Raw genomic sequence first — 24,801 nt, forward strand, 5'->3', positions numbered from 1 at the left:
TTATAAAAGATGACTGTATTAAACAGTTACCTTCTGCTTTTAAATTATGTTACATAGGATGTACTTGTAATATGATTGATAGTTTATTTTAAGGGACCAGGTAACTTTAGATTTTATGTAATATGTTTTATGAGTGTTTTGAATGTTAAATACTATATATATATATATATATATTCATTTCAGATTCATAACATGTGGTTCTGTTTCTTGTCTTTTGTAAAAAAGGAAAAGTAATGTCAAATTAATTCATGTATTTCAAGCTGTTTATTCTCCTTACTTAGAGTTGAATTATTATGAAAGCACAGCATGGAAGCAAGATACTTGTAGTCCAGCAGATGTGATCGGTGCATTACGTTCACATCATTGGATAATAAGTAGTGATGAACAGGTAAGAGTGTACAGTATTGCTTAAATGAAATAGTCAGGGTCAGAGTTCTACAATGGATATCAGAAAGTTAAACTGATTATTTAAGCAGAACTAATTTGTAATAACATCCTTTCACAGAACTAATTGTGTGGTGAAGGCAGAGTCTGGTAGATGTTTGTTTCTACAATATAATAACAACTTGCTAACAGAAAAACAAAACAAAAATCTCCATAGCATAAACTTTAGTAGCCTTCCTATAATTAGAAACTTACAACTTACAAGACTGTAAATGTGAGATTCAATCCATGAAAATATAACAAAGTTATCTATTTATAATGTTTCTACAAGCTACATTCATATTGACAAAAGTTGTAGGCTTAAGTTTGCTGTTAACTTTTCATCATAAACTCCACAATTAAATATACTTATGTAGAACTAACTTCAAATACAATGTTTCATTATAAACTGTGAGGCATACACATAACTTAATTAACTTTGATACTGGTAGATAAACATGTAATTCACTGAGTGACTGAATAATGGAATAAATGCAATATCCAACTGAATTATTCTATGAACTCTCAATCTCTTTGCAACTGACTATGTCACTTACATTAAATAATTGCTTGCTTGCTTGTATTCATAACTAATGTACCCATCTAGATCTTAGTCAAGTTTACTAGATCTTAACCTCATGCATACTCTAGCTAACATCTAAGTTAAAGCATTGAAAATATAAATTACAACACTATATGTTATTGCATTTTTGTTATGTTAAAATGGCTGTATTTAGTTTCTGATTTTTCTGAGTTTAATGATACTTTTCTGGTTTGTTATTATTGTCTAGTTATTTGTCTATAAAATTAATATGTGTTTAAATCAATTCAGAAACAATAGTTTATTTTACCATCCCAACAATACTTTTTATTCTTAAAACTGTGTTGACTTATCTGTTAACATATCAAGAGACTGACTGTTGTTAAGTATACAATATGTTTTAATTATATCGGTTTCTCTTACTGTGCGTACTTTTATAGACTAATGCTAGATGCTAAAATCTTGAACAAAAGAACATTTTTTAGTACAGGAATAGCTTATTGGCTTTACAGATTTAGGCCTAGGGCTCCATACATTATGGAGAGCATCATGCATTAGTTGAGGTGTTCCACATTAATTCCAATGGAAAATAAATTTATAAGTACGTACTTGTAATTAGTACTTTTATCTTAGTCTTTGAAATCTACAAAACTTAATGTGTCTTCCCCCTCCACTTGAGAGAATAAAAGAGGCTTATGGGGAGGCTTAGTAAATATGACATGCATGTACAAACCAATTTGGTAATATCATAAGTGCTAGAATTCATTGTTTTTTCTATATATTTCTAATGTATTTTGTTATGTTGTAAGAAAACTAACTAAAAACTGTGCATTTATGAGTAAATAGTAGTAATATCTGTACATGTTCATAAGCACTTACGTACTTTGTACACTTACATGACTAAATTCTGGCTACCCTTGAGGATATCTAACATCCAAATAGCTACCAACTTTATTGGATCAGTCCAAACTCTACAGAGCTACATCATAAACATCTTCATGTATATTTATAGACAAATCTCCTTGCAACCACTATACCTATAAACAAGCCAAAAAAACCCTTCCATTGTGTTCTCAGAGCTGTGTAGGAAAGTTCTGGTAATTGCACCATATGAGCTTATTTGCTACTGATGGTGTCATATTATGGTGTCACATAAACAGTTTAATGGCAGGAGCACTGATTCATTGTTTTATGATAAGTATGTTTCTTCTTCAGCCACTAACAATAAAATAAGCAAAGCAAATAGATGTGAAAAGGTTAGAAATAGTAACTTTCAGGGGAAATATTTTGTGGTCAGTACTAAAGAGGATAGAACAGTACTACTCACATTGTGATACATTTTTCAACCTTTAAAGTTTTATGGTGGTTGTAAGGTTAGTCAAACTGACCAACCTCACATAGAATTAGGGTAGAGAAAATAATAGATAAAATATAGTTTTACTGCAAAAAAAAAGGTTTGGTGTTGATTTAGGAGGGTATAGAGCATATGCGAATGAAATTTGAAATATTTCCGATGAACAAATGTATTCTTAATCTTAATATGAAAATCACTTTTCTCTCAGAGCAGTCAACACTCTGACTCCATATATTTATGGAAAAATTTTAGTAAAAATACTTTATTAAAATAATTACTTTTTCGTCTACAAAAGGCTTGTAATGTTTACTAACAGCTTGAAAAATTTCATGAAGATACACAAAACTTTTTAAAAGTTGTAGTATAGTAACTTTGATAGTGATGTGGTTGGTGTAATCTACTGAGTCAATAGCAAAATAATTAACAGTGTTATAGAAGAAAAGGGATCTTGGTATTTTGGTGGATCAGGCTCTTAAGCCGTGAAAGTAATTTTCTGTTGCTTGTGGGATTTTAGTTTGTATGTACAGAAATATTGAATACAAGTCTAAAGAGGATATAATTTCATTATAAAGGTCACTGGTTAGGCTACATTTGGAATATTGTGTTCAATCTTGAGTGCCTTACCTTAGGAAAGACATTGAGCTCAGAGGAGGGCTACTAAGATAATACCTGGGATGGAAAGTTTGTCATAATAGTATAGGTTAAGATCTCTGAAGTTGTTTTCTATTGAAAACAGTACAGTTAGAGGGGATCTGATTGAGGTGTTTAAGATTGTAAAGGAAATTGAAAGTGGAAATGCATCATCTTTTCTCATACTTAATAGTAGGATTAGGAATTGCAAATATAAATTTTGGCAGAGTAGTAGTCATCTTCATCAAAGACAGCTTTATTTTTCTAACAGAATGGTTGGCCTATGGAATGGGTTACCTTCAGGTGTGGTGGATGCAGTTAATGAACAGTGTTTACTAAAAGGATTAATCAATATTTGTACGATATGGGCTGGCTTTGAATGTTTTGTTTTTATTTTAAAATTTACTGGATGTGATGGCCTAGATGGACCAACAGGTTCTTTGTTGTCCTTAAATTGTACATTACTAACAACATTAATGTCAATATAGAGAACTGCAAAAATGGCTTTGGCCAAAATGTTTTCAACTGGTGGTTGAACATACTGCTGATTCCATTCCAGTTCATGCAAAGTTTTGTATTATTGGTGACCTCTAAAATTATTCATATATTTCTTTATAAGTATTGTTTCTTCACTTTTTTTCTAAAAATGATTATTTAATCTGATTTCTCACAATGGTAATCTAAAAAACATTTTCCTCAAAAAAGTTTTCTGACATTTCATGTTTTGTTATACAACCACATGTTTTTGAATAAACCAACTTAGTTTGACTAAAGACTGTAGTAAAGCACATCTAGTTTTGTGCTGTGAAGGCTCACAGGAATAATAAAATCAATTTGTTATACTACAAGATGGTGTTTGTTAGGTATGCATGTACTTTTAAAGCATTCTGTTTTATTACACTTTTATTATGCTGCTGTTTGCTCCTTCAGGTTGAATAACTTATTTTGTATTATTTGGCACTGTATGAATATTTTAACAAATATATGTATTTACTGAAGTAAATACTATGATCCTAAATACAAATAGTGGGATAATTTTGAATTAATAGTTTATTACCTCATCTTCATTTCTAATGTATAATGTTTTTAATGAAAGAAGCTTTTGACCTATTATGACAACATGAAAAAGCCAGTTTGTTAATTTTTTATGGTCTAGAGAAATTTGATTGCAGAAACAATATAAATTGCTTGATGTGTTTTGTAACTAAGTAATTTCCTCCTTGTGAATCAATGCCTCGTCCGTACGTCTGATAAATTTATTTGTTTGATATATACATAGAAATTATGTCAATCAGGAACTATCAATATATTTTTGTGCTCTAAGACAATGTTGTGGAAAACCTATCAAAATAAATTAGTATGACGACTTATATGAGTTTTATTGAATGTACACAACTATATTTTTATGATTGTTTGTGATTGGCTGTCATTGACGTATTTCTGGGGATAAAGTATGCAATCTTTCTTTCTTTCATTCTTCTTCTTCTTTTTTGAGGAAGACTGTGTTATGGTCATTCACAGTGTTACATATTACAATTTTCAATAGCTTAAACTGAGTTAAATTGTAATATATATTTAGTAGTTAAATAAATGCAGATATATATATATCCAATTTATGATATTTGCCAACAAGATTGATACACACAGTTTTCTATGTTTTAATATACAAACAATAATACAGTTTACAATAACAGTTACTACAACCAATGATTTATATACAAAAGTTCCACAAACTTACAAGCAATACAAAGTTTTCTTTCTAGTCTGGAACTTCCTTGATATCTTATCGAGGGTTCACAATGAGTGAGTTAATTTCGAGTTGACGTAGATACAATTCACTTAGTATGGAGCTTACTAGCTCTGTGGGCCTCACTGATCATATGCCAATTACAGGTTGAGCTTGTGTTTTTCTACTGCTGAAGTTATATAATGTCTTTGTAAAAGTATTGATGTCCAATGTGAATCCACTGAAGTTAAATGGTTTATAGTGTTCGAAATTTAAAAATGTTCCTAGTCAAATATTTGAAATTTTCTGATTAATAATCATTAATCACAATTATAGCTTCTGAGGTTTACAGTATACCATCTGTAGCAAACCAATAATAGATGCTAATATTTTGGCACAGCACGTTGGTTACATTTTTAGGCGTGTGGAGGCTTTCTAGAAAATTCAGATTATGTAACAATACAAAGCTACATTTAAGCATTTACGTACATACATATATTGTCGATTTTTACTCTCGAGAATCTTCTACAACTTTGGAGAATAGGTGGGAGCTTTGCAATACATATTTAACTGTATAGGCTATGTATGTTTCTAAATATAAAGTTAATTTAAGCAAACATTGATATTAAATAAATATATAGTAATAAATCCATCACAACAGACCATAACAACATACAATAACATTCTAGATTCCAAAGACTGTAAAGTTTATTGCCTTATTGTGGATCACCCCATATTTTAAATTATTTGTTATTAGCTTGAAAAGCATGTAATATGTATTTTGGTCAATTTGAGAAACATAAAACTATAAACAGTAACTATAAGTTCCCATGTTAAAACAAGAGTAAGCTTCTTTATGTCCCCATGCTAAAAATATAATAAGCTTCTACATGTCCCCATGTATACTGGTAGTGTAGACTCTTGAAATTGATGCCCTGTAGCTCGATTCCAGTATTTTGGACCATTAAAGATACTAGTTGATTTTATTAATTTGTGTGGATACATGAAGATAAGATACAAAACTTAAACAAGCATATTTTCTAGAGAAATGTCTAATGGAGTGCTGAAAAATTGTAGGTAGTTCATATATTTACTCTCAGTTGGTAATGTGTTTTGTTACTTCTGTAAGTTGTTTCCAAAGAAAGACATTGCTTCCTCTAGAGGATTTAACAATTGGAAAAATGTTTAGCATGAAAGTTCGTGAACATGAAAATAGCACAGCTCATGGGAAAATTATGTTTTCTTGTACTGCACATGTTGAAATCAGAGGTCATGTTGAAGCACAGACTGCATTTCAATATGAACAAGAAAAACAATTCTGGTAGTGTGTTCTACAGCAAGTTTTGCAACTTACAAATTTTTATGGAAATGGCTTGCATTTAATGGTCAAAATGAAGCATTTGGTTCATTTTAGCTATTATAGAACTACTTGCTTAGTATATAACCAGATTTGGAAATGGAAGCTAAGGAACACCTTTTGATAAAATCATCTGATTGATGGGAAAGAACGAATAACGTTAACAGAATGACTTTGATCCATGGTTGTAGATCACTGTATTTTTTAACCATTTTCCTGGTATTTTCATAATTTTGGTTGCAAAAGTTTACAACAGAAATTATCAATTATTGTAAAGTTTTTAATGCTGTATCTGTGAGGTTTTTAGTTCTGTGACCATGCAGTGGTATAAATTTCAAAAAGCTTCAACAGGTTTGTCTGCAGTAGTAACAAAACACACAATAACTGTTTGATGATCTTTTCATAAAACAACTGCTATGGACTCTACAATAACTAGTACTTTGCTTGCTTTACCTCCAGGACAAAATCCATATTTAGGGCCATCACATACAACACTTGTTGGTAGCAGTTTTGACACCTACTTGCTTAATTTCAGTATAAGTCATGTGTAAAATATGGGTGGTAACAGCTTTGGCAGGTTATTTGGTCTTAACGAGTGATATTAGAATAAATACTTTGCTTCTTGTAACATCTGTTTAGAAATTCTCAATGAAGTGTTTAAGCTGAGAAAATAAATGATGCTCGAGAAATCCAAAAGCTGATATGGCATAAACACAAGATTCACTAGCACAAGTTCCATTGCTCTACAGTTGGATTTACACAGCATGAGGCTTTTGTGCAATAGAGTGAGGTTTCTGTTGTCTTCCTCCTCTTTACATACTTTCCAAAGTCCATCATTTGTATGGATGATAACTTCTGAGAGCCCATTTGACAAGTCCAAGAGAGAGATTTAAACTGACATTTCTTTTGAATGATAAGTATAGCACAAATTTCATTTTTATGTGCTTCTTGCTAAGGAACTGGCATGTGGAAAAGAAATGTATAAATATATGAAACATTTGTTGATGTTTATGTAAACATATGCTTTAACAAATGAAATGACACTTCTATTCATAATAATGTGCCAGATGATACCACTTGAAGAGCTTTTGACATTTCATCATTCATTGAATGTGTGTTTTGGGAGAAACTTGTGAACACAGCTGTTATGTTACTTTTGTAAACCTCAATCCATGTAAATTATTTTGTTTACACTTTCAAGAAAAGCTCCTACTTTAGCCGTGCTGTTGAATTACTGCTGGTGACAAGATATTTAAAATTTTCTCTATCTTCAATATGCAACTTGTTACTAGTTGTGAAGAAGTCTGTTTTTTGTCCTGCTGGAATCATTTCCTTTCTTTGCTTTATGGCTCACCACAACATATACCCTTTCTTTTGAAATGCTAAAAAGTTTTATTTCTTGCATATTTTTGTGATTATGGAATGTGGGAGTTTTTCCTTAAACTCTCTCTCCAGGGACAGATCAGAGTGAATATGTCACAACTTTTTAGAGAGTTACATTCAAATTTAACTAAACTACTTTATTATCATTGTATCTGAATAAACTTGGCATTAAAATGTAGTTAATAAATTATTTTAATATTACACAAGTTTTAAGTTCTTACTTTTATAAGGAAATATTTAAAAAATCCTCAATCTCTCCTAATCTGAGAATTATGACATTTGTTCTCTAAGTCTTCCCTCTTCTCTAATTTATTTACTACCTCTTTGGAAAGTATGGAATTTAATGTAAATTACTCATTGTAATATAAATATTTCTCAGGCAAAGCATAATTCTTACATCCTTCAATCTTATATGTCTATGGAGCCATAAACTAGAAAATCAGACCCACTTGTCACATCTCATCTTTCACAAATTGCTAATAGTTCTCTCTCATGTTTTATATTATTTATAACAAATAGTCTTAACCTATATAATGATGTATTATATTACGTTGTCTATTTCGTCATACAGTTTCAAATATATTCTCAAAGGAATCACATCAATAAGTTTAGCTGCATGTTTTAAGACTTATCGCATAGTTAGAAAGCCAGAAAAATTATGATAGATATAGAACATTGTTTGTTTTCGCATGTTATTATTCTATATTCTTAGATACAGTGTATAATTAAATAAAAAATTATTAAGTCTAGTATAAAAAAGTAGGTTTAGGTTCCATCGACAGTCGAGAGCAAAAGAAAGAAGAACCAGTAAGAACATGTAATTCAATATGGTCACATGAACTACATGTTCACAGAATGATTTACAACTTGTGTCGTGGAGTATTATTTAGACACAGTTCAAAAGACAATAAAATTAAATATAAACAGATGTAGACTGTTAGAAGCTTTAACTATTTAGAATAAATAATTGTAGTTTTTCTGTTACAATTTGCAGTCATTCTAGAAATTGAAAAAAAAGGGATGATTTAGATTTACAATGGTTACAAGGTTGGTCAAATTGATCAAATGCTTATAACATTAGGGTAGAAAAAATAACATATAAAGCATAAAGTTTTACTGGAAAAAAAGTTTGATATTTATTAAGGAGGTTTTCGAGATTAAGCAAATGAAATTTGACAATTTTCAGATGAAAAAAAGTATTTTCAATCTTAACATGAAAATCACTTTGCACTCAGAGCAGTCAACACTTTCACTTCATATGTTCACTGAGAAATTTTTAGTAAAAATACTCAATTAAAAAAATCTGATTTTTTGTGTTCAAAAGACTTGCATTGTTTACTGAAAGCTTGTAAAACTTCATGAAGATACACAAAACGTTAAAAGTTATAGTATGGAAATTATGATGATCACTTTGGGATCACAAACTTGGTTGAATTGGCTGAGCCCATAGTGAGAGAATTAATAGAGCCCTACCAGAAGGGATATAATTTAAGTACTGTTTGCTTACAAACTACCACACTCTAACTAAATTGACTGCAAGTACCAGAGATTTTCAAGTGTTTTTAAGCAGTGCATTTGGCTTTAATGGATTGCTTCTGCCTATTTCTAGACTATGATGTTGTTTTGGCTTCTATACTGAGACCTTCATAGGTGAAAGAATCACAGATGTTAATGTTGCAGTCCCAGAGTTTTTAACTGTAGTCACAGTTCATGGGGATATTCAGGAGCAAGGTAATTAGATTATAAAGTAATGTAAAATATAAACAAAAGAGAAAGGTAAACTGCAGGAAGTGGCAGCAAGATTTAAAGAGGAAATTAAGCTTTCGCATGCAAAGGATACAGTGGTAAATAATGACTTTCAGGTAGTTAAAAACATTACGAATAGGGTTAGTTGTAGTGTACTTAATAATAATGAGTAGATTTTATTAAGCAACAAATTTCAACCTTTAACTTGTACAGATGATGAACTTGTGGAGGGAAGGATAACAAAAGGGACAGATAAAGTTAGGAATGAAAAACATAAGGAGATTATCGTTATAGAAATTCTTTAGTATGGCACATGTATAGGATAATGTGGGTTAACTAGGGAGAAAAGAATTAGGTATTGTCATTTAGGGGCAGGAATGGAGGATAAAACTGACAAAGCAAGTGATATAGTAAAGGGTGCTATTAGTGTTTGCAGTCTTTTTAGTGAACATAGGGACTAATGCTATAGGTAAGGGTAGGTCAGAGGAGCTTATTGTTAAGTACAAAGCATTAATAAAGGCTTTCAAATAAAATGACCATAAGAACTTAATTCTATCAGGGATACCATGAAGACTTAACTTTGGGATTATAAGTAGGTCACTAGGGTTAAATGCTAGGCTTAGGTTAATAGGTAAGGAATAGCAGGTTGGCTGGTTGGATTTGTGGAACTAGTCTTGTGGGAAAGGGAGCTTTTTAGAATGGATGGTTTACATTTAAATATGGTGGGGACACACTTGTTTGCAAGGGCTATTAAATCAACAGTAAGAGCAACTTTAAACTAGTATTAAACGGTAGAGAGGGCCAGAATAATAAGGAAAAAATAATATGTAAAGAGGATTATAGTGTGGAAACAACATACGAAGGTTGATTTAATTTTTGACAGAAAGAAACCACACACACATAAATTAAAAAACAAGTGTATTCACAGGAACACACACAAACAAATGCACAAACACACATGCTTAGATCATACCAGTACTCGCATAATATGCCCAGCAGTAATATCAGATCATATCATCTGTACTTGGTTAAACTACTATCTACCTGACTCTTTTTTTTGTAGCTGAGGTGTCTATGATCTGTTTGATGTCATGCAATTCTAACAAGTTATTTTCTTAGCACATTTAGCCTGTTTTGTCACATTGTTGATTGAAGTGTGTTCTTTATTCTCTTAAGCATCAAGAATGATCTTTCTCCTGAGCAATTGCTTAACATGAGGCACAGGTACATCCTTAAGATTATCAGGATATTTGAAAAAGTGGATTTCAGAGATTGGTCACATATCATTTTCAGCATACTTTGTTCCTTCGATTCTGACAGGTTTTCAACAAACCTTGCCTTACAGAGGGTGGCAAATTAAACAATTCCTTCGTCTATGCAACTCTCCAAATCTGTTGGACATGTACTAATCAGCTTTTTGGTGTCATTGTAGAGGACTTCTGTAGGCATGGACTTCAAGTTTCTTAGAAACCCAAATTTCCAACTGACTTCTTCATATGTCACTATTCAGTTATCTACTGAAAGTGACAATTTGTTAATTATTGTTAAGAAAGTCTGAACTTTATATTGAGTAAAGAGTGAAAGATCACTGCCCTCAGCATCCTCTTCGGCCAATCATGTATTTCTCTTCCTTTTCCTCGATCCTTTGACCTTATATGTCTCACATCTTGACAGTGATTTACCCTTTTCCTCGTATTTGGGAAATGAAAATTTGTAATTCCTGCATGAATGTCTTGAGAGATTTTAGGAGGTGAAAAACTGTATTGAAATCCATTTGAGAGTTTTGTAATGAATGACGTGTCTTGTAAAACCTCTCCAGGATAACACTCCATAATTCTGCCATTATACTTGTTCCTAGTTGTTCCAATTGTTGCATAAGGCTTCTTGATTTTAAGCACACTTGAGGCTTTTCAGAGTCATCGTCTGTAATGGAAGTGAGGATTTGTGTTATGGCTTTATACCCCATTTTTAAGGCTCATATTGCATCTGAATGGGGTTTCCATCTTGTGTCTGATAACCTATTTATCGTTGGGAACCCTAGTTTTTTCAAGGATATCATGTAGGTGCTTCCACTGATGAATTGAAACTGAGAAAAACACAATAGACGTCTATACAAAAGCAAAGAATAAACAAGCTTAAAAACAAAAGTCCAGAACACATCATCCAACCAAATTGAGTGAATGAACACTGCAAGAAATGCAGTTTGCTGGGAGGCTCTTCTCCTTGATCAAGGCTTGCATACCAACATATTTACTGCTTATGCTGGATGCCTTTTCATAAGACTGCCCATGGCAATCTTGAATTCTTATATCATTTTTTTCAAGGAAATTAATGAGAACTCTAGCAAATTCTGCTCCTATGTGATTGCTTATTGGTAAGAATGTGACAAATCCCTATACAGGGCCATCATCTAGAATGTACCTAAAGATTATTGTCAGTTGATTCATATCAGATATGTTTGGAGTAGAATGAACAAAGACTGAGTAATACTTGGATGTTTTGATTTCCTGGATAAAAGCAGAGAGAACTTTGTGTAGGATTTCTATGAATTCATCATATACAGTTGAGGATAAGTGTGAAACATGACCTATTCCCTTGTTTGCACATTTTTTAATGTGTTCAGCAAGAAATGTATCATACTCAGTCAATAACTCCAGTATTCATTATGCATTGACTTCATCACTTCTTTAGAATAGCTCTCTGAATGATAGAAACTTTTATGACTGAGAGAATATGCTCTACAACTTGGTGCCAGTATTTTTTCTCTGTCTTCCTGTGCTCTGTTAAAGTTTTGTCAGTTTGTCCACTTTTGGTTTTACAAATGAAAAATTTATTGATGCAACGAACTTGTTTCATGCTGAAGTTCCTTGTAGCATGTTTAAGTCAGGGTAACTAGTTGTTACTAGTGAAGAAGTTTCCAATGCTGTTGAAAACAATTTGCATATATCACAAAAGACTTTCCCCTTCGACAGTGAGTTGCAAGGCCAGTCTTTTTTAACCTTTTCTTCATTCAATTGCTTGCAATAAAAAAAAGAGTTTTTGAGCATTGGTATTTATACTTGTCTTCCAGAACTGATTTTGTAGATGCACTGAAGTCTGCATCCATGTACTGGTAAGAAGTAATTTCTAATGCACAAACAAAATCTCATTTCGCCAGAAACTTGTCCATGTCCCAATATCGAATTTAAAGGATAGTTAATTATCCTCATCGCCATTGCAATAATTGATTTATTACTGTTGGTAGGGGTTCAATTCAATTTGATGAGGCTGGTGGGCATCAACATCAAGAGTTGTAGTCTCTACATGATTGTTTTTGCAGTCTTGGTTGGCAGTTATGTTTCCAGCACTTTCTGATTGAGGACAAGGGCTTGATTTGTTATGATGAGGTTGACGGTTATCAGCATTCAGAAATTTAATTTCTACATTGTTGCTTCCAGTGCCTTGGCTGGTGAGGGTTTAAGCACTAGAGGACTAAGCCCATAAATTTGTTAGCTTCCTAGATTAGGTACTACTTTTTCTAATTTTTTCTTCCTCTTTCTTCGACTTTAGCTTTTCTTAACCACTTTTTGTTTGTACTTCTGTATTATAGATAAGATGAACACTTAATGAATAAGGTGTGTGTGCATGTATAAGCATACTTGTGTGTGTGTGTGTGTTTGAGTGTCTGTGTGAGTGAGAGATGTCAGAACAAGCTACCTAATAGTGTAAAAAAATGATGTTTGTCAAGTTGTGAATGAATTATTTACAGCTGATAAATGGACCAGTATAGGCCCCAAGAAATTATGTTTTTTTTACAGGATTTACAAATTCTGTTCAGGAAATAAAAACAATTGATACAATATATCCTAAAGGCTTAAAATACTGTTAGCAATGATTGAACTCTTTTCTTGAACAAAATCCATATCCTTTGGGAATGAAAAATCAAAATATATAGATATCTCCAATCTAGCTTAGCAACTTAGGTCTAGTCATTTTCTAGGCCTACTGCTTTCTTATAAGATAAGAAACACCATGTCAGGTGCAAGCCTCGAGGGAGGAGCTTGGCTGATAGTAGCATGAAAATATGGAGTGAAGAGATTTTGATTGGTCGATGCCTATTATTCAATTAGTGTGGCTAGGTCTAGCCTTGCTCAGACCTACCACATTTGCATCGCAAATTGTATGCAAATGTGCTAGGTCAGAATGAGTCTGCACCAAGCCACACTGTTCAGGAGTAAGCCAATCAAATCTCTGCCCTCTTTTTTCTCACTTTTTTTGTCTCTCCATAAATAAGTAGACTTAAATGATTTTAACCCTCATTTTCCTAAAAAAAATGAAAACAGGTCTTTTTTTTTAATAATGGGCTTTTTGAGCCCAGGCCTGGGGAAACAGCCACAATAGCCCCTCTATCTAATTGAGGTTTTGAAGATTGTTAAGGGAATTGATAGTTTCAATGCATCATCTTTTTTTGTATTTAATGTAGAAGATAGTAAAACTAGAATACACAAATAAAAATTTTGACAGGCAGGAGTCATCTTCAACTTAGCTTTATTTTTCATTATTTTTTGACTTCAGATGTGGTAGATACAGTTAATTTAAGGGAAAGCTGGTAAATATTTGAAGGATAAAGGCTGGTTTTGAGTTTTTCAGTGTTTAATTTAATGTATAGGACAACTTAGATGGATCAAAAGGTCCTTTGTTGTCCTTTGCTACTATGTTATATTAAAACTCACTGAGTACTAATATGATTAGGTGATGAATCGTATGGCTAAATACTTTGAACTTTAACATTGAAAGTGATATGGTAGTTAGGAATGTAGTTCGATTATTAATTTTATTTTATGAACTGTGTTTATTTGATCAGGTTGATGGTGTATTTAATGTGCTAGGTCAGAATGAGTCTGCACCTAGCCACACTGTTCAGGAGTAAGCCAATCAAATCTCTGCCCTCTTTTTTCTCACTTTTTTTATCTCTTCATAAATAAGTAGACTTAAATGATTTTAACCCTCATTTTCCTAAAAAAAATGAAGACAGGTCTTTTTTTTTTAATAATGGCCTTTTTGAGCCCAGGCTTGGGGAAACAGCCACAATAGCCCACCTATCTAATTGAGATTTTGAAGATTGTTAAGGGAATTGAACCTGTTCTCGTTCCCTTTGTTGTTGAATGCTGGATCTCATTTTTTGGGCCTGCACACCCAATATTCATCTACTTGAGTGTCAGGTGCTTTCAACCTATCATGGATTCTCTATCCTGCCCAGACAAAATTTATCCAATGGAGTGGTCTCTAGATCCTCAGGTTATCCAGTGGTTATGCACTCGGGTTAGTACTCTGTACCTGGATACATTTAACACTATCCTCAATACCAAATTACCTCAGTTTTGGTCTCCAGTGCCTCATCCACTTGCTCTGGTTGTCGATGCATTCAATTGGGAGTGGACACATAAGTTCCTTTATGGATATCTTCCTATCTGACTCCTTCCCATGGTGAGTTCTACATACAACTTATTGTCAGTAAGGTTTTTTGCTGCACAATTCTCTTGACTGAGCTACATATCTCAATCACTGAAAATAATAATAAACACACACACACACACACACCTTTATAGTTCTTTAATCATTCTCCTACCAAAATAGAGGCTGGTTTGCCTTCCTGTATGTTACTTTTTTATATTTATTTACTTATAAACATTATTAACAAAATTTATATATCAGTATTTTATGCTGCTTCAATTCTTTATAGCACTCCTAACACCAACTATGTTTTTGTAGGATTTTTAGAAAGTAACTAAATGCTACTGCATGCATTAGGTGAGCATTCTCATGTACATGTAATATTACCTTGTGTTACATAACTAATGAATTTTAAAGCCATGTAAACCAGTATTAAATACATTTATATACTGGGATATTTTTTCATAAAGCTGATGAATATTCTGCTTTTATGTGTTATCATTATCATCTTTTGTAATATTACATTTAATCAGTTCTCATGATTTGCATTTTCAGGATGCCCATGAACTCTTTCATGTTCTAACAACAACACTTGAAGAGGAAATTAGCCAGTGCCATTCTATTCCTTCACTACTGGATGTTAGAGCTTTACAGGTACTTATTATGCATATACATATGTAAAGGTTGGCAAGGGTCGTAAATTTGGAACTGGGTACCAGCTGTGAAAATACCTGGCTCTTGTTTGGGTAATAAAAAGCACTAATAAACAGTTGCATTACATTGATCACAACTATTTTTATTTGTACTAAAAAGAGACCTGTATAGGGTAATTTGAAACTCGAGTTTTTTAGTATCCACGCCAAATTTAATATAAAGAACAGTATATAAAGGGTGGGTAAAATATACCTTCATATTTTTACTATTTTATCTTTCAGCTGTCTGCAATTACTCATAAGTTTTTAGTCTTTTTGTTACATCGTTATTTATGTTATTGGTTGACTGTGGTTCATCCATTTAATTATTTATACTTCAAGTTGTATTTTATTACATGTAAAATTTTGTCCATTTTGTATGTTGTAATAGTAATGTGTTATAAACATTATATTGTGTTTCAAGTCAGTCTTAGACATATCATGGGGCTAACACGTTTTTCTTTCATACAATTCTTAACTAGTGCAGTAGTAACTACAAAAACAACAACTTGCCTTTCCAGTCATTCCTTGTAATCCACAATTACAGATTTACAGACAACTTAAGGATATTTATTAAATCTATTTGGAATGTATAAGATGTGTTAATCCAACTTGAGCATTTTGTTAAGAATTTTAAGCTTAAAAGATTAAGAAGCAAAGAAATAGTACTAATTTTCTTCAGCACTTTGTGTAAGTAACTTTATCTGACTTTAATATAGACTTAATATAGTTCACCTTTCACTTTTTTTTTTCACACAGAGTAACCAAATTCTGGAAAGATTTATCACTAGTTTGTTAAACAAATATTCTCACTGCTGATATATATATATATATATTTGTACTGAACAGTATGTTCTTTGTTTTTATTTTATTTTTTATCAGTAAACTGAGATTGACAAACTGAATACATCACACTTGGAGATATTTCTTACATTTGAAGTTCAACAACCAAAGAAAAAGGCAAAGATTTAGTCAAAATGTAGTTGTTAATGTAGAGTTAAAACATTTTGCAATGAGTTGTTTTAGGTGTTTGATTATTTAATGAAAAAATGTTATTAATAAAACAACATCTTAAAACATATTTTTTTGTATTTCAATGTATGAAAAGATTCAAAATTAATCAGTTGATCATCGAGATTAACATTTTATCTTTTGGTTCTAATAATATAATATTTACACCACCATTCACAGTTTGCTCTTGAAGGAGAAAGGTCCACCTTTTGAAAGCACTTGGGTCATAGGGTTTTTATCATCTTATATTAAAAGTAATGTTCTTTTCCTTGTATATCTATGGTGCTCTTTATGTGTGGGCAGATGATACATCTGTTTTGTTTACATGTATGAGTGCCTGGAGTATCACATTGTTTTGTTTTTAGGTTACTGTGTACTAGGATTTCTTTTAGGTTTGTGTGTTGGATGGATCCTTCAAAATTGATTTAGTGGTTGGTTCTTCTGTAAGTATTTTGTAATTGTTTAACATAATATCTTTGATTTTCTTGTTGATCTGATGATATGTTAGCACAAGTGAAATACAGTTGACATTTTCTTTCTTGGTTGGTTGAGTGTTTGTTTCTACATATATTAACTACTTTTCATAGCTCCATCATGAATGAGAGAATCAGAATTATCTCTTTTACAAAAAAAAAGTTTTCATGTCTTTTGGTTGTAGTAATGATAATGATTACATAGTTTGTGCAGTCATAGAAATTGTGAGTGTGTTATTGCCTTTTTTTTATTAAACATATGGGAAGGTTCAAAATGTAGGTATGTGTGTGAATCTGTTTCTTTATATTATGTACTAGTAATCAAATGGTCTTCTTGTATGTATATTTTATGTCTGTATTTAAGTATGTCACTTTAATCCAGTAAAATAAGTAAAACACTGATTGAGTACATGATACCTACTTTAAATATGTCACATTAATCCATTGAAATAAGTAATGATTCAGTACATGATACTTGCTGTAAATATGTAACTTTAATCCACTCAAATAAGTCATGTAATAATTGAGTACATGATACCTACTTTAAATATGTCACATTAATCCATTGAAATAAGTAATGATTCAGTACATGATACTTGCTTCAAGTATGTCACTTTAATCCACTGAAAAGAGTAACATAATGATTGCTTATTTGATACCTACTTTAAATATGTCGGTTTAATCCACTGAAATAAGTAAGATCATGATTGATTATTTGTTGGCCCATTTGTTGATTTGGCTCTTTTTTTTACACACATGGTTTCTCAGTTGTTGGGATCTTTTGGGGAGAGATAAATGTTTTGTCCAACATTTGTTTGCCATCTCCTTATCTGAGAGACTTATGCTTGGCACTTTTCTCCATCTTTCAGTGTTTGGAGATCTTCCAGTGACTTTGGAATTCCAAATGGAATCAGAGAGATGGCAATCTTCTTTTTCCTTGTTGCTTGACAAATTTTCTAGCACAGAGCCTCGACCATACCCAATTTCTGTTCCCCATCCTAATCCTTCCTAACCTTTACATGTTCCTTCCACTAGGGGATCTTCTTCTCATCATTTTATTCAACACTGAGTGTCAAGTTGTCCTATTTGTTCATCTGTGACAAAATTTTGCCAGGGATCTATGAGTACTTCTGGTTTGATCCAAGGGATTTGTCATCATCCATTACCTCTCCCTTCCTCTGTTGTCTCGGATACCAATTTCCTTTCCATTGCCTCAGGATCCAACCACATGTCAACATCTGTCCAAGGCATTACAGGATCTTCTCTATCAGAGTACCATCAAACCTGAGGTTCATTCTTCTCTGGAAATTTATTCCAGGCTGTTTGTTGTCCCCAAGAAAACCAGAGACTGATGGCCAGTGATTGATCTGTCATGCCTCAATTGCTTCTTGGTGCTACCTCATTTTACCACTCTCAGGTGAGCTTTTTTTCCAGCTTTATGGATGACCAAGGTTGACATCTTGAATGCTTATCTCCATTATTCCATATCCAAACAGTTGAGACAATACCTTCAGTTTGTTCAGCACAGGGTAGTTTATCATGTGCTTCTTTTAGAGGTGGACTGGGTCAGTTGGAGGATCAAGTTGAAGAAATCCTTCCTTGTTCCTACCCAATATCTTATCCATTTCGGTGTTTTGTTCAACACTCACCTTAGCTGGGCCCAACCTTCTCCTTTTCAACTCCATTTGATAGAGCTAGCAGTCATCAATGCCCTTACTGCTCCCTTTATTACTGCTTATGAGGTCCTATCTCTTTTGGGATGTAGTTCTCTATGGGGGCACTTATCCCCATGGGTCATGCTCATATAAGACTCCTTCGGTGGACTTTTCACGACCAATGGAACTTTGTGCAAGATCTATTGGATATTCCTCTTACCTTTCCTCCTTCCCTTGTAGATGACCTGCATTGAAGGTTGAACAAGGCTCAGAATTTGGCAGGGGTTCAGCTTCCTCCTCCTCATCCAGATTTACATATTTTCATGGTTGCTTTGCTTCATGGAGTCGAGCAGTAATTTGCTTCAGGTCATTGGTCTTACCATATCAATATCCTGAATATTCTTGCTGTCCATAGGGCTTTGGATCATTTCCTTTCTCATGCCCACAATTGTCTGGTTATGATCCCTTCAGACAGTTTTATGGTGGTGGCATATATCAATCACCACTAAGGCACCTGTTCTCGTTCCCTTTGTTGTTGAATGCTAGATCTCATTTTTTGGGCCTGCACACCCAATATTCATCTACTTGAGTGTCAGGTGCTTTCAACCTATCATGGATTCTCTATCCTGCCCAGACAAAATTTATCCAATGGAGTGGTCTCCAGATCCTCAGGTTATCCAGTGGTTATGCACTCAGGTTAGTACTCTGTACCTGGATACATTTAACACTATCCTCAATACCAAATTACCTCAGTTTTGGTCTCCAGTGCCTCATCCACTTGCTCTGGTTGTCGATGCATTCAATTGGGAGTGGACACATAAGTTCCTTTATGGATATCTTCCTATCTGACTCCTTCCCATGGTGAGTTCTATCATCCATTGCTCTCTGTGTCAAGTCCTTCTGATTGCTCCTTACTGGCTGGCCCAGCCATGGTTTCCGCAGCTGCTGCAGATCCAATCTGCTCCATCTTAGCCTTTTCCCAGCACTCCTTCCCTTCTATGGGAGCCTCAGTCACAAGTACTTCATCCCGCCATTCCTACCCTTCCTCTTCACTCCTGGTTTTTGTTTGGTCCTTGATGAGGAGATCCAGTTTATTATAGCAAATAGCTTCATTGTTGGCATGTTCATTTCGATCTTCCATGGAGGTTTATCAATGTAATTGGAACATTTTCTGCCATTGGTCTTTGGGTCATGGATTCTCCCCCGTTCGTTCCACTGTTCGTCGTCATCTCAGATTTTCTCACTTGGTTATTTGATCAGGGGTCTTTGATCTTTTCAATTGTGGATTATTGGGCAGCCTTATCCCATAATTTTAATTTTTCCTGGTACCATAAAGTTTTTGTCTCTTATACCTTGTCACTCTTGTTACATTCTTTCCAGATTAGTCGCACTCCAGGGCATGCTGTTTTTCTGGATTGGGATATCAATGTGGTGCTTCACTGTCTTACTTTACCTCCATTTGAACCTTTGTCTTCTTGATCCATGTTTCATTTATCCCTTAAGGTGTATTTCCTCTTCCTCTTAGGCTGTGGATGTTGTTGGTCAGATTCGTTTGCCATCAACGTTTTATGTACTCTGTACCATTCCTCTTATCTTCTTGTTTACCCAAATTGATCTTTCCTTCCCATGACTTTGGTGGCTCTGGAAGGTTATTCCTCCATCTTGCTGATTTCCCCTTCCTTCTATTTCCCGTCTTTTTTCCAGGTCTGATCCAAATAGACTTCTATGTCCAGTTCGTGCTCGTCGTTGTTATATCACACATATGGCTTCCTTCCATCATAAGTGTTTCAATCTACTCATCCCTTGACAACTATCTTCTGTTCGGGATCTCTCTCCATCCACTCTCACCAACTGGATTCTGCTTTTAATTAGATTGGCTTATTCTTCCTTGTCTCCTTTTTCTCATCTATTATTCTGGGTGTCTTCCCATTAGATTAGGCACCTTACTTTTTCCTAGCATCTCATCTGCATCATCCTTTGGAGGAACTTCTTCAAGTGGTCATGTGGACCACTCTGCATACTTTCATCTCTCACTATCTGCATCATGTTGCTGATTATTTCTCGTCAGGTTATCATCTTCCACCTGTTGCCATTCTTCAGACTTTGCTGCAACTATAACTGGGTAAATTTTCTTTCTTTCATTATATATAATTTCTGGATCCTGCTTTGTGGCGAGTGGTGCCTGTCCAGGTATACTTCAGTCACTTAGATTTGTACTCAAATCTTCACTGTAAGGCTATGTTGATTTCACATTCATAATTTCCATGGCCACTGAATGCACAGTGTTCTTTGATATTACATATACTAGAGATAGGGTGTTCCTCAAGATCGCATCCAGTTTATTCCTTGTAATATATTTGCTTCATAAATATGCATGATCTAGACTGTACTGACCCATAGACTTCATGGGTAGAGCAGAAGGGGATTGCTGCTCATTTCTGCCATTTTTTAGATTGAATAAATTGGGTTTGGCCTGCTTTTTAAAATAGGTTTCGTGATCACCCATTGCACTGTCTCAGGTATATACATTTCTCTGGACTCTCCACTGTGTTTTCTTCCCCCATTTCTTCCAGTGGAGTAGTAGAATCTTTACCACTATCCAGTTTCAAGCTGCTGGGATGGTGGACCATGGAGTTATCCTCCTGAATAATGAATCCATTCAGTTGAGAGTAGGGCTGTGGTGTTCTGATGGTGTAGTTGACGAAAATTCTCCAAAAAGATGCCCATTCTCTGCACAGGAGTCACAGAGGGGATGATGTAGATTTGAATTGGGCCACCATAATGATTGGGATCCTCCATCCTTCTCCTGCATGGATGATGGATCCCATTGATTGAGTTTTGGATTTAGAACTGAACCTGATGTACGTGATGTACATGTGATGTGTTGGCATATATGCAGTTCACCCATTCGATTGGGATCCCTCATTCTACCCCTGCATGAGAGTGGATTCTCAGCATTCGAGTTTTGGATTTAGAGCTGAACTAATCATCATAAGTTCTCACACGTGTTCAGGGGGTGCCTCACTCATTTTGCCTTGGCTGTACTGATTTGGTGCTGTGGGCCACAGTGGGTGCACTTGATAGTTGCTCTGCTTCTTCCTCTTGTGCTAACCCTCAAAGTCTTTATGCTGAGGATGTTACTGTACGTTAGTTGTTCTGGCGTATTTACTTTGAGTGGGATATCTATGTATTTTGCTCTGATCACGTGATCTGCTCCCCAATCAGTGGTGGGAATTTCTCCCTTTTGTCAACTGAACTTGAGGTGAAGTTGGTATGATCCTCTTTTCTATCACCGCATGGATGTCAGTTCCCAGCAATTGAGTTTTGGATTGTAATTGACTGATTAACAGTATGATCCTTATCCTACCCCACTTGGCAGTCGAGTTTTGGACACCTTCCTCCCCGCTGTCTGTCAGTGCTTAGGTTTCTACGTAAACTTGAATTGATAATTATGTAGAATAACATAGAGGGAGTCACATGAATCATGTGTGTGGGGACATGTCTATTGGTGGAGGTTTGTCACATGACAATTTGCATGTATGACTCAGTTAAATCATGGGAGTGAGGGCTTGTGGCATGCAAAATAAATTTACAAATAGAGGGCAGCACTGAACAAGAATAGCTATGTATGTGAGTGGAAGTAAGTACCTGTTGGAAATATATTTTCAGTGTAGGAAAATTATAACTTTAAAAACAAATATGAGCTAAATTTGGACCAACAGACAATTCAAAATTTATTCTTTTGAAAAATCTTAGTTAATATATTTGGCACAGTAAAAACTTACAGGCTTTACAAGTAGATATCTGAAATAAAGACATAATGCAATTTTTAGTAAGTTATGCTACTTTTACATTGCAAAAAACTTTCCAAGATAGTCTAGAGTGGGAAGGATGTTCACTTACACTGTGATAGTATATTTAAAACATGTTTTAAAAAGGTTAGTAATAGAATTTAATGTCTGTGAAGAAATCAGTAACATACTGTAAGATACTCAAAAAAAGTTTGCTTGTGATCATAAATATAAATATTTTGAAATTAAAGTTTTGCTAAAGTCTGTGCTAAATGTTACTATGCTATTTGCTTTTGTTTTTTGAACCTTAGAAGGGAGTTTTTTAGAGAAAATATCAAGTGAAAATTGAAAAATTAAGTCCAAATATTTAAAAGTTAAAAAAAATATTGTTTAAGCATTCAAAATTATTTATTTAATGATAATTGTCTTTTCAAGTCCTTTTCTCAAAATACAATATGAGAAAATGTATGCCTAAGCTTTTTTGTTTAACCCTTCTGCATTGAGTAGGTCAAGTGTGCATGTCACACCCTTTCAAAGAGGTACATTCAAAATTTAATTAAACTACTTTATTATCAATATATGTGAATAAACTTGGCATCAAAATCTAGCAAAGAAATCAAATTTTAACATTAAAGTTTTAAGTTCTTGATTTTATAAGACAATATTAAAACAAAATCATGAATTTCCCCTAGTGTGACAAATGTGACATTTTTTCTCTAGGCATTTCCTTGTCTCTAATTTAATCACCACCCCTCCAAGAAGTATGAAAGTTAATGTAAATTACTCATTATAATGTTGTCATCACTCAGGCAAAGCATAATTTTCATAGTTTTGGATCATGTTTGGTTCAGAGCCATCAAATAGAAAATGAACCCTCTTGCCACACTCACCTGTCACATCCTCTCTTTCAGGATTTGTCAGTAGTTCTCTCTTGCATTTAATACTATATTACTTATAACCTATAGAAAGCCAAGGATTGTATCTACCAAATGATGTATCATATTACATTAATTTCTCTTTCAGTACAAGCTTCATTCTTCTGGGAAACACATCAACTGGTTTGGATGAATTTGTTATGGCTCTTGTTGCATAGTTAGAAAGCCAGAACAATTGTGATAGTTATGGGAAATATTATGCTTCTTGCATATTATATTCTGTGTTCTTTGAAGCATTATTTAATCAAATAAAAAAGTATTTATTGCAGTAGTACATTTTCCAAGTAATTTCAAATTTTATGACTGGAATATTAGTTTAGACACTGGTTTAAAGGACAATAAAACAATATAATTTAAGTATAAACAGATGTATACTGTTAAGATATTTAAGCTATTTAGAATAAAGAAATCAAGTTTCATGTTACAATTTGAAGTCATTCTAGAAAGAAAAAAAGGGTAATTTAGATTTATTTCCAACTTTTTTTTGTTTTGTTACGAGGTCGGTCAAATTGACCAACTTTATATAGAGTTTAGGTAGAGAAATTAACAGATAAGATATGAAGTTTTTCTGAGAAAAACATTTGATAGTTATTTTGGAGATTTCGGGTTTATGCAAATGAAACTTTAAAATTTGTGGATGAAGAAAGCATTCTTAATCTTAATATGAAAATCGCTTTGCACTTGGAGCAGTCAACACTCTGACATCATATAATTAAATAGAAAGTTTTAGTTAAAATACTTAATTAAAAATTTTGATTTTTTTTTATGAGAAACTTACAGTTTACTTGACAACTTTCTTGAAGATACAATAAATACTTTTAGAGTTATAGTATGTATACCACCATGGTTATATGCAGGGGTGTGCTGGGGCTGGTTCAACCGAACCAATTGTTAAATTTTGATTGGATTACTGAACCATTTGTTGATTTTTTAACAAATATTTAGTTTAATGGTTTGCGCCATTGGCACTTGCCAATTTACAGCACTATCTAAATTTTGACTTTAATTAGAAACGGTTGTTAAAAAATTGTCAGCACACCCCTGGTTACGTGGTGGTTATAAGGTTGTGTAAAATACATGATTCCATTGCTCTAGGGCTAAGTACAGATAAAGCTACATTTTTATGTACATTTTTTAACAGGTAAAGGCTATATTTATTTTAAAATATATATATGAATAGAAAGAAGTCAGAGTATAGGATGTGAATTAGAGGTGAATATATAATGCACTATGGGAAATTAATATTGAATATTAATGCAAGCACAATGAATAGTTGTGAATATGTGTTTTGTGGTGTTGATTTGATTTACTTTTTTTTTGTTACAGGAAACAAAAAACCAGAGAGAGAGAGAATTACCTATAGAGACAAGAACTAAGTTTCGTCCATCTATATCACACATTTCCAAGCTTGATTTCTCCTACTCGAGGGATGTTAGCTAGTCAACTTCAATGTAGGAAATGTGGCTACAAGGTGTGTTCTCCCTGTATTTAGTTACAGTTGATTCTCCTACTCGAAAGATGTTAGCTAGTCAACTTCAATGTAGGAAATGTGGCTACAAGGTGTGTTCTCCCTGTATTTAGTTACAGTTGATTCTCCTACTCGAGGAATGTTAGCTAGTCAACTTCAATGTAGGAAATGTGGCTACAAGGT

At 33.5% G+C, this 24,801-nt stretch overlaps 1 protein-coding gene across 2 annotated transcripts in view; it reads left to right on the forward strand.

Moving 5' to 3' along the window:
- The window catches only part of LOC106471170 (ubiquitin carboxyl-terminal hydrolase 30-like), an 83,200-nt gene that overhangs the window by 22,958 nt on the left and 35,441 nt on the right, over positions 1-24,801 (forward strand). For both annotated transcript variants that reach the window (XM_022399809.1, XM_022399810.1), the window contains exons 4-5: positions 277-388; positions 15,149-15,247. In XM_022399809.1, coding sequence (XP_022255517.1) covers positions 277-388; positions 15,149-15,247 — 211 coding nt within the window. The remainder of the gene's footprint in view (positions 1-276; positions 389-15,148; positions 15,248-24,801) is intronic.

The sequence above is a fragment of the Limulus polyphemus genome, unplaced genomic scaffold (genome assembly GCF_000517525.1).
Source record: "Limulus polyphemus unplaced genomic scaffold, Limulus_polyphemus-2.1.2 Scaffold4454, whole genome shotgun sequence".
Classification (NCBI taxonomy): Eukaryota; Metazoa; Arthropoda; class Merostomata; order Xiphosura; family Limulidae; genus Limulus; species Limulus polyphemus.